Genomic DNA, 12,065 nt, shown 5'->3' on the forward strand with positions numbered 1-12,065 from the left:
ACTCATTTCTCTACTTGGAATTACCTTCCCTTGTTTCTTCTTTTTCCTACCTAATTTCTACTTATCCCTCAGGGCTGAGCTGAGGTGTCACCTCCCCTGGGAAGTCTTCCCTGCCTTGTCCTTGCCTGGTACCCACAGTACCCTGTGTGCCCCCATCTGGGCCTTTAGCATTCTGTGCTGCCGTTGGCTGACCTTAAGCTTGGCTTCCCCCTTAGACTGACTGTTTGCCCCAGGAGCCGGTAATGCTGTCTAGCTTATTATGCCCTGTTGTATCCCCAGTGCCCAGCACACAGTAGGTGTTCAATAAATAATTGTTGGCTGGAAAAAAAAAGAATAAACTGGAAGTGACTGAAATGCCTATATCCTGGAAGATGAATAAATTGTGGTATATTCACACAATGGAATACTAAAAGGAAGAGGAGGGGAAAGGAGAGGAAGAGGAAAAATTTCATCTCACTTTATGTATACATTAAAGCCTCAATTATATTTTCAGTAATGGGGCCTGATTTAGCATCCTTGATCAAAATTTAACACCGCCCCTTCACCCTTATAATGAATTAAAACTATATTTGCTGCTCTGTATTAAAGAGTTGGTGGTATTACATTAAAAACACTGAAAACAGTTGGATTTCAAATGAATTATGGTAGTCTCCCTTATCCACCATTTCACTTTCTACAGTTTCTATTACCCACAATCAACTGTGGTCTGAAAACATTAAATGGAAAACTCCAGAAATAAACAATTCATAAGTTTTTCAATTGCACTCTGTTCTAAGTAGCGTAATGAAATTTGGCACCCACTTGGGATCTCCAACCGTCAACATTTTCTGCTCCTGACATCAACCATCAACATCGTCATTGATCAATGATCCAGGATCACCCGAAGCAGGTGATCCTGCTTCTGACGTGTGGTCAGAAGGCCAGTAGCCTAATGCTACATCACAACGTCTACATCATTCACTTCACTTCATCTTACTTATCACATAGACATTTTACCATCTCACATCATCACAAGAAGGGTAAGTACAGTACAATAAGATATTTTGAGACAGAGAGATAGACCACATTCACGAATTTTATTACAGTATATTGTTACAACTGTTCCATTTCATTATTGTTGTTAATCTCTGACTGTGTCTAATTTATAAATTAAACTTTATCACAGGTCTGTACGTACTGGAAAAAACATAGTACATACAGAATTTGGTACTCGCCCCGGTTTCAGACATTTACTGGGGATGGATAAGGGGGGCTAGTGTATATTGTTGCAGGATATAACTGTTTCTTCAAAAATTCTAACTAGCAAGTTATACAACTTGAAGTTGTATACTTAGTTATATAAGATCTCTATGAAATCTGTAAAAATTGTTACCAAATTAATATGTATTTTAAGAGCACAAACCACTTATGAAACTTCATTTTTATTACTGTGTCAAAAAACATTTACTAGAGAGTGGAAAATATATTAATGGTCCATTGAAATTCACTTCCCAGTGTCCCCTTTGCCCCTTACAGCATCTTCTCCTCTAGCAGCCAGTAGGGAGAATCCAGATCCTGCCAAAGACAGGATGTGAGGCTATGTTTTACATACACTCAAGAGAACAAGAAGTGTAGAGCAGGTGCATCTATAGAAAAGGTCTGAGAAAGGTCTCAGAATCCCTAGCTGGGCTGATTGGTGACAGTATTTCTTTCCTGAGGCCAGCTAGTAAAAACTGGAGGAGGTAAATACTTCTTTAAATGCAAAGACAGCAACACAAGACTTTGAAGCATACGAAAAATCAAGGAAACATACACCAACAAAGGAACACGATGATTTTCTAATAACCAATCCTAAAGAAATAAAGTTCTACAAATTACCTGATGAAGAATTCCAAACAATTGTTTTAAGGAAGGTTGGCAAGCTACAAGAGAACACAGATAGACAATGCAACAAAATCAGGAAAACAACACAGGAACAAAATGAGAAATTCAACAGAGATAGAATCATCAAAAAGAACCAAACAGAAATTCCAGAGCTGAAGAATACAATGAATGAAATGAAAAATCCAAGAGACAGCATCAACATCAGGCGTGAACAAACAAAACAGAGGATAAAATCTGAGAACTCAAAGACAGGTAATTTGAAATTATCTAGTCAGCGTGTCTGAATGGATAAAAAACAAGATCCAACAATATGCTGCTTACAAGAGACTTGTTTCAGCTTTAAGGATACACATATCTTTAAAGTGAAGGGATCAAAAAAGATATTTCATGCAAGTAGAAACCAAAAGAGAGCAGAGGTAGCTACACTTATGTTAGATAAAATACACTTTAACTCAAAAGCTGTAATAAGAGAGAAAGAAAGTCATTATATAATGATAAAAGGGTCAATTCATCAAGAGGATATAACAATTATAAATATGGATTCATCCCTTGGTATCCGCAGGGGATTTGTTTGAGGACCTGCTACAGATACCAAAACCCACAGATGCTCAAGTCCTGTAGTCAGCCCTCCACATCCCTGGTTCCACATCTGCGAATTCAACTAATCCCAGATCATGTAATACTGCATTTATTGAAAAAACTACATTTAAGTGGACCTGCACAGTTCATATCTGTGTTGTTCAAGGGGTCAGCTATATATGCACCCAACATGAGAGCACTCAAATATGTTAAGCAAATATTAACAGATATCAAAGTAGAAACAGACAGCAGTGCAGTAATAGTAGGGAACTTCAATACTCCACTTTCAACAGTGCATAGATCATCCAGACAGAAAATCAGTAAGGAAACACTGGATTGAACCATACTTTAGATCAAATGCACCTAACAGACATACACAGAACATTCTATCTAATAGCAGCAGAATACACGATCTTCTCAAGTACACATGGAACATTCTCCAGGACAGATCACATAATAGGTCACAAAAAGGTCTTAACAGATTTAAAAAGATTAAAATCATATAAGTATCTTTTCTGACCACAACGGCATAAAACTGGAAACCAAACACCAGAAGAAAGCTGGAAAATTAACAAATATGTAGAAATTAAACAACACACTCCTGAATAACCAATGGGTCAAAGAAGAAATGAAAAGGGAAATCAAAAAATATCTTAAATGAAAACAGAAATACAACATACCCAAACTTATGGGATGCAACAAAAGCAGCTTTAAGAGGGAAGTTTATAGCAATAAACACCTATATTAAGAGAAAAGAAAGATCTCAAATAAACAACCTGACTTTAAACCTCAAGGAACTATAAAAAGAACAAACTAAGCCCAAAGTAAGCAGAAGGAAGAAAATAACAAAGATGAGGGCAGAAATAAATGAAATAGAGACTAGAAAAATGATAAAACATATCAATGAAACTAAAGCTGGTTTTTTGAAAAGATAAACAAAATTGACAACATTTAGCTGGACTAGCTAAGGAAAAAAGAGAGAAGATTTGAATAAATAAAATCAGAAATGAAAGAGGAAACATTACAACTGATACTGCAGTAATACAAGGGATCATGAGAGACTGTTATGAACAATTATATGCAAACAAATTAGATAATCTAAAAAATGGATAAATTCCTAGACACATATAAACTACCAAGGCTAAATCATGACAAAATAGAAAATCTGAAAAGACCAATAATGAGTAAGGAGATTGAATCAGTAATCAAAAATCTAACAATAAAGAAAAGTCCAGGACCAGATGCTTTCACTGGTGAGTTCTACCAAATATTTAAAGAAGAATTAATACCCATCTTTCTCAAATCCTCCAAAAAAATTGAAGAAGAGAAAACGCTTCCAATATCCCTGAATAACACAGATGCAAAAATCCTCAATATAATACTAGCACGGCAAATTTAACAGCACATTAAAAGAAGCAGATACCATGATCAAGAGGAATTTATCCTTGGGATGCAAGGATGGTTCAACATATGCAAATCAATAAATGTGATATACCACATTAACAGAATGAAGGATAAAAATTATATGATCATCTTAATACAGAAAAAGGTTTGACAAATTCACGATAAAAAAAAACTCTCAACAAATTATGTATAGAAGGAATGTAGCTCAACACAATAAAGACCATGTATAACAAGTGCACAGCTAACATCATGCTCAAAAATAGAAAACTGAAGGCTTTTCCTCTAAAATCAGGGATAAGACAAGGGTGCCCACTCTTGCCACTTGTATTCAACACAGTACTGGAAATCCTAGCCAGAGCAATTAGGCAAGAAAAAGAAATAAAAGACATCCAAGATGAAAAGGAAGAAGTAAAATTATCTGTTTGCAGATGACATGATCTTGCATATAGAAAACCCTAAAGATTCCATCAAAAACTGTTAGAACTAATCAACGAATTCAGTAAAGCTATAGGATTTGAAATCAACAAACAAAATCACTTGCATTTTTTACACTAATAATGAACTACCTGAAAGAGAAATTAAGAAAACAATCCCTTTTGCAATAGCTTCAAAAGCAATAAAATATGAAAGAATAAATTTAACCAAGGAGGTTAAAGATCTGTACACTGAAAATTATAAGACACTGATGAAAGAAACTGAAGACTCAAATAAATGGAAAGATATCCTTTGACCCTTGGGTTGGAAGAATTAATATTTTTAAAATGTCCATACTGGGGCTTCCCTGGTGGCACAGTGGTTAAGAATCCACCTGCCAATGCAGGAGACACGGGTTCGAGCCCTGGTCTGGGAAGATCCCACATGCCGTGGAGCAACTAAGCCCATGAACCACAATTACTGAAGCCCGTCCACCCTAGAGCCCATGCTCCGCAACAAGAGAAGCCACCACAATGAGAAGCCTGCACACCACAATGAAGAGTAGCCCCCGCTCACCGCAACTAGAGAAAGCCCGCACGCAGCAACGAAGACCCAACGCAGCTAAAGATAAATAAACAAAATAAAATTAATTAATTAATTAATTTTTTTTAAAAGTCCATACTATGCCAAGTGATCTACAGGTTCAATGCAATCTTTATCCAAATTCCAATGGCATTTTCACAGAAACAGAAAAAGAAAAATCCCCAAATTCCGAATGAATTACAAAAGGCCCTGAATAGCCAAAGTAATCTTGAGAAAGAAGAACAAAGCTGGAAGCATCACACACTTGATTTCCAACTATATTACAAAGCTATCATAATCAAAACAGTATGGTAGCTGCATAAATACAGATGCATAGACCAGTGGAACAGAATAGAGGGCCCAGAAATAAATCCAGGCATATATGGTCAACCAATCTTTTACAAGGAGACCAAGAACACACAATGAGGAAAGGATAGTCTCTTCAATAAACAGTCTTGGTAAAACTGGATATCTACATGCAAAAGAATGAAATTGCATCCCTATAGACACCATTCAAAAAAATTAACTCAAGGGCTTCCCTGGTGGTGCAGTGGTTGAGAGTCCGCCTGCCGATGCAGGGGACACGGGTTCGTGCCCCGGTCCGGGAAGATCCCACATGCCGCGGAGAGGCTAGGCCTGTGAGCCATGGCTGCTGAGCCTGTGTGTCCAGAGCCTGTGCTCCACAATGGGAGAGGCCACAACAGTGAGAGGCCCGCGTACCGCAAAAAAAAAAAAAAAAATTAACTGAAAATGGATTAAAAATTTAAACATACGACCTGAAACTGTAAAACACATAGAAGAAAACATAGGGAAAAAGCTCCTTGACACTGGTCTTGACAATGATTTTTCGGATATGACACTAAAAGCAAAGGCAACAAAATGAAAAATAAACCAGTAGGACTATATCCAATTAAAAAGCTTCTGCAAAGCAATGGAAACAATCAACAAAATAAAAAGGCAACCTACAGAATGGGAGAGGATATTTTCAAACCATATATCTGTTAAAGGGTTAATATCTAAAATACATAAGAAACTCATTTAACTCAATAGCAAAAAAAAAAAACAAACCAAATAATCTGACTAAAAAAAATGAGCAAAAGTCCTGAATAGACATTTTTCCAAGAAGACATACAAATAGCCAACAAGTATGTGAAAACATCACTAATCACCAGAAAAATGCAAATCAGAACCACAATGAGATATCACCCCACACCTGTTCAGATGGCCATTATAAAAAAGACAAGAGGTGAAAGCAAGGATGTAGAGAAAAGGACACCTTTGTACACTGTTGGTGGGAGTATAAATTGGTATCACCGTTCTGAAAAACAGTATGGAGATCCCTCAAAAAATTAAAACCAGAACTAACATATGGTAACAAACTAAGTGTCCATTGACGTATGAATGGATAAAGAAAGTACGAAATGGAATATTATTCAGCATAAAAAAGAAAATTCTGGGCTTCCCTGGTGGCGCAGTGGTTGGGAGTCTGCCTGTCGATACAGGGGACGCGGGTTCGTGCCCCGGTCTGGGAAGATCCCACATGCTGCGGAGCGGCTGGGCCCGTGAGCCGTGGCTGCTGGGCCTGTGCATCCGGAGCCTGTGCTCCGCAACAGGAGAGGCCACAACAATGAGAGGCCCGTGTAGCAAAAAAAAAAAAAAAAAAAAAAGAAAATTCTGCCATTTGAGACAACATGGATCAACCTGGAGGATATAATACTAAGTGAAATAAGCCAGACAAAGACAAGTACTGTATGATCTCACTAAATGTGGAATCTAACAAAAAGAAGTTGAACGTATAGAAACAGAGAGTAGAAAGCTGGTTCCCAGGGGTTATAGGGTGGGAGAAATCTGAACATATTGGTCAAAGGATATAAATTTTCCGTTATAAAATGAATGAATAAGTTTTGGGGATCTAATGTACAGTATGGTGACTACAGGCAATAATACTGTATTATATACTTGAAATACGCTGAGAGTGAATCTTATGCATTCTCACCTCAAAACAAACAAAACTCCTCAGTATCTGCATTATGCAATGATGTATATATAATTAACAAGACTTAAAGGTACAACTACTGTGTATACCCTCTTAAGGCTACACTTTACTGTAGTTAGTTTTCCTAAATAATTTTTAATATACCAACTTCAGATTCTGTGTGTGTGTTTTTCTGATATCATTACCTGAATTGCTGGTCTAGCTTTTCAGCCACAAAATCCTGTCTCTCTTTTTCTTTCTTCTCTCTTAATAATCTGATTTTATCTCTCATTCTATCTTTTTTCTCCTCAATTGTTTCTTCTTTCAATTGCATTTCAATAAAATATTCATTTTCTTCTGATGCTAAAAGTTCACGTAACCTAAGTTCACAAAACAAAATGACAACAGAAAAGGAAATTAAAACTATCATGCCACATGTACCATTTCACTAACTGATTTTTATTTTGTTAAATCTGATTTCAGAAGTACACGTTCAGTCATAAATTTTGTAAGAAGGAAATATCATTACAGTATTCCATAAAATAAGACTAGTTGCCATTTAAAGCAATAAAGATAGTAATCTATTCCATGTTTTATCTGATCACATACAGATGAGATACGTAATGTATATCTTCAACAAAAAAGCAAAATGAGCAGATTTTAATTAAAAATAAAGAAATTTGAAACAATATGTTCTTTTGCTTTCTATCAAACATAGGTTATCACAAGTGAAAACAGAAACAAGCAATAGCTATTGGTTTGGTAGGAATATGCATAGTTCAGCCATGATCCTTACTGTAAAAATTCACTTGATTTTTGACTGATCAATCTCAAACTGTGGTTTTAGGAATGTTTCAGAGTCTGGATCAGCTGCTTTATGAGCCTTACTTATTTCGTCTTTCTTCAGTATTGATGATAAACCCTTGCATGGCATCCTTGACTCTTGCTTTCACAAGACTGTCCACAAACTTGCGGTCATTGTGCTGGTCCCACTCAGCTTTCAAGCGATCCCGCTCGTTTGACTTAATGGAAGCCAAAACAGCATGATGCTTCTGATGGCTGCGTCGGATTCTTTCCAGATGATGCTCAGCCCCTTGGCCTTTGGGAGGCTTGGCTCTCTGAAAACAAATAGCAACTATCACTTATGACAGACCCAAAATCAATTGCATATTTTCAATTAATCATGACCTCCACCAATACTCATATTAATCAAAACTTGGTATATAAAACTAATACATCCTGCTACAACTGAAAACAACTTAGGTACCTAAGATGTAACTTGTTTGATTCTTTGAACCTATACCTAAGATGTCATCAAATCAGTCTCAAGTATTTCTCAAATGCCATTTGAGTAAAAGTTCATGGAATTATAAAGTTAAAAATTTGAACAGGGCTCCAGAGATTATCTAGTCAATAGATAATTGACTAGATAATCTCTGGATTATCTAGATAAGTTATAACTTAACAATAGACAAGTTATTTGCTCAAAGTGCTTTAAATAGTTAGGGCAGGCCTGGATAGAACAAGAATTAGAGGTCTTCTAATTCCTGACCTTGATCTTGCCACCAACTATCCCACATTGTTTCTCAGGGGTGGACAACATAGTTACCAACATAAAAATTCTTTCAATTAAGAGACTACTATCTAAGTATAAGGATATATCAATATATAACGAGTTGTGACAATGAAAAACCCTTTACTAAGAAGGAAGTAAGGAAGATAGAAAGGGAGGGAGGGAAAGAAGGAAAAGAAAAGGGGGGAAAAAAAAACCCTAGTGGTAGAACTTTTTTCCTATTTCTATTGTGCCCAGAAGTTTAATGTAAGAGCTGTGCTCCTGACATTTTGGGGTAAATTGAATTTCTGTAAATATGTTCATTTTATACAAACTTCCACCAGGAAGCTGGAAATGCATACATCATTGTGAATACATATTGACACATTTAATAAAATCATATGGACTATATCTTTTTCATTTCTGTATTCCTAGCAATGAACATGCCTACCAGCATCAGGTTCTCAATATGAATGGGAAAGATGAATGAATGAAACAATGTTTATGGGTGGGCTTGATGTTATTCCTGCTCCTCCTGGGCCACCATGAAATCCATGGTCTTGAGCTTTGTATTTTTGGCCAGTTTTATCAAATCATCCTTAGGTGAGTAGTGAGACTCTGGTGTGCTGATTCACAGTAACAAAACTTTTAACTCATGTGGCAGAGTCAATCTGATCATTTACACTTAGAACAGTACTGTCAGGATTACCAGAATACTGGCATTGGAACTTGGTAAGGGAATCTCCTAGGGAAAGAAAATCAACATTTGAAGACAGCTTCATGAAAAGATTCAGGGCTCAGGGTATATATATATATACCTAGATTAACTGAACAAGATAATACAAAGCTGAGGTAGGTTGGAGACAAAAGACGATGTTGAGGGTTACATCATGGGAAGTAGCTAATTCATATTCAAATTATTTAGAGCCTAAATTTAGTTAACAAACTACTGTTCTCTAATACATAAAACATTTTATGAATGCGGATTCAGTGACAACAAAGCAGAGCTGGGTCAAGACTGCACCCTGGGCAGGATATACATAGGAACTCACGCTCCCAGTAGACAGATGGGCTGAGAACAGGAACCAAGCACCAAGGTCATAAGGAATCAATTGTCAGATTGTCAGGGCAAGAACCAGGTTCCGAGGTACATTTTGACTGAAGAGAGGGATGGGGGTGGAGGGTGGTGAGAAACAGCCTGAGCAGTAGCTGGGGATTAGGAAGCCCTTTAAGGCTTGGGCATCCTGTGTAGGACTTTGTGGTCAGGAAGGACCTTATCTCTGGATGAACAGGTATGATCTGGAGTTCTCTAACAACAAGGTGGTGCCAATCCATGCAGAGTCTTAGCATTATGTAATCAAAACCTGTCCTGTTTAACAGAAATATAATATAAACCAGATATGTAATTTAATAACATTTTCTAGTAGCTGTATTTTAAAAAGTAAAAAGAAACAGGGGAAATTAATTTTAATAATATATTTTTATTTAACCAATATATCCAAAATATTCTCATTTCAATATGTGACTCTACGCATAGTTCAAGTGCTCAAAAGCCGTTTGTGGCTAGTGGCCACCATAAAGGACACTGCAACTCTTAAACCATGCTAAATTCAGAACAAAGGGTTTAATAGCTACTCTGTACTTTCAAGGTCACTGAAGGCTTTTGTTACTGCAACATCTCAAATTAGTTTCTACTATTACAGTTTACAGCTTAATGTCTTAAAGAATGATGTCTTACAGCCTAGGTTTGATTCTGGTCTCTATTGATTACTAATTGTGTGATCTTGAGCAAGTTACTTAATCTTTTTAAGTCTCAGTTTTCTCTCCTGTCAAAATGAGCAAAATAAATGTCCTCCTAAAAAATTATTTCAAGAAGTAAATAACTGGGTCCCTAGGAGGCACTCACCAAATAGCCGCTCCTTTTGCTTCTCCATTACTTCAGACATTTCATCTTTCACCACCTTCTCCTGGAGGAATTGTTTAGCATCCAAGTCTCATCTCTGGTGGCTTTAATTCTTCTCCCACCACAACTCTGCAACCTCTAACATCCACACTTCTTATCACACTCTGACATCTGAGATACACGAGCTCTGACCTCTTCCTTTTCCTCTTTATTCTTCTATAAACAAAGTATTCAATAGGCCTGCTTCTCCAGTTTGGTGGTAATTTGGTGGAACAGAAATCCTTATTGGTTCCCAACACAAGTAATATCACCTGACCAATGGCCCAGCCCCTGAGCTCAGTGTTCGCATACAGAACCCAAAGTACATCAATTTCTGTCCCTCACAGTCTATCTATAATGATCACCTTGAACCGCACAGACTGTAAAAGACTCCACTCTACTGATTTCCAAACCCAGATCCTACAGTTCCTGGACCTAAAGAAGAGGGAGCATTGAGAACTGCTATGTGCACTATGGAGCATAATAAAACTGCACCCTTCATTATCCCTGATATTTCTTCCACAATGTTCCAACACAGATAATATAGCACATCATTATCTACTGTGTTAACCTTTGATGGTTTTGTGCATGAGCAAATTGTTTCTGCAGTTAGATGATAAGCAACATGAAGGCAGGGATCAGACTTCTAAAGAAGGGTAAACCTCCCAGGGTCACTGTATTCACCCCTGTATTTTCCACAGAGCTGTGCACCCAGCAGGGGCTCAAGTAATACCTCTATAATTGCCTACCTACACGTGGTTTTCTAGCCTGTAGAAACCAGTGTGTAGAAACAAAGGTGCATGGACCAAGTGTCTGGGGTTCTGAGCAGGACCTATCAAACTCTGCAGCACGCAGCATTCCCCTGGCCTCCTACCACCTCCCCTGCCTTAAAGGCAACCAACCTCCTATTCCCAGGCCTGCAGGGACGCTTCTATTATGGTTGAGTCAGCAGAGAAAGGGCTCTATAACCACTCACAACCCCTCACAGCCCAATACTCCTTCCACAGACGATTTTCCTAGGCGTGTAGAACTAGCCCAAGACCGTACAGCTGCATCACTGCCAGCCCAGACCCCAGATTTCCTGCCGCCTGACCCAGCACCGTTTCCTTGACACACCCTCCGCATTGCAAGGGGACGACCTCTTTCAGCAGTCTTGGAAGACTGAAAACCCTCAAGATCTAAAGTGGTGTTTCTCCAAATACAGAAAGTAAATATTATATGGCGCGGGGGGTTGGGGGGTAGGGAGGGACGGAGTACGAGAGCTAGGTAAGAGACCTTATCCTTCCCTCTTTCAAAATTCAAGCTGCTGCATCAAGCACCTGCTTCCCTCGAGAGAGCCCCTGCTGGGGGCCAGGGTGGGCTGCGGTGGGCGCTGAGTTGGGGGAGATGCAGAAAGCGGTCCCGCACACACATCCCGTGCTTACCACGATCACCACTTTGGGAGTGGGGCCCTTAACCTCCCGCTGTACGATGCCAAATCGCTGGCTGTACATTTTCGAGTCCCCTCAGGTTGGGGGCGGTGCCCGCCGCGGTTCCCCAACCACAGCGACCTGAGGGCCCAGATTCCGCCAAGCAGAAATCTGGTTGCCATGGTGCGCCTCGCGGGGATCGGGGCAGGTGAGTGCGGCGGAAGTTGGTCCTGTCACCATGGTGACCAAGGACGCCAGCACTCACGACTTCCTCTGGCAGTGGAAAAGCTGAGTCTGCGCAGTCCTCACCCCGCCCTTGGCCAGGCCTCCCGCCGACCTCGCTCC

General features: G+C 38.8%; 1 protein-coding gene across 1 annotated transcript in view; it reads right to left on the reverse strand.

Moving 5' to 3' along the window:
• CFAP53 (cilia and flagella associated protein 53) overlaps window positions 1–11,819 on the reverse strand; it is a gene marked incomplete at its 3' end in the record, with an annotated part of 68,810 nt that extends 56,991 nt beyond the window's left edge. Inside the window, exons 1-3 of the mRNA XM_079718131.1 lie at window positions 11,736–11,819; window positions 7,706–7,935; window positions 7,024–7,197 (exon numbers count right to left, since the gene is read on the reverse strand). Of these exons, the coding sequence (XP_079574257.1) occupies window positions 7,024–7,197; window positions 7,706–7,935; window positions 11,736–11,804 (473 nt within the window). The 5' untranslated portion in view covers window positions 11,805–11,819. The remainder of the gene's footprint in view (window positions 1–7,023; window positions 7,198–7,705; window positions 7,936–11,735) is intronic.
• Window positions 11,820–12,065: the final 246 nt, after the last annotated feature.

Source organism: Hyperoodon ampullatus (assembly GCF_949752795.1).
Source record: "Hyperoodon ampullatus genome assembly, chromosome: 13".
Classification (NCBI taxonomy): Eukaryota; Metazoa; Chordata; class Mammalia; order Artiodactyla; family Ziphiidae; genus Hyperoodon; species Hyperoodon ampullatus.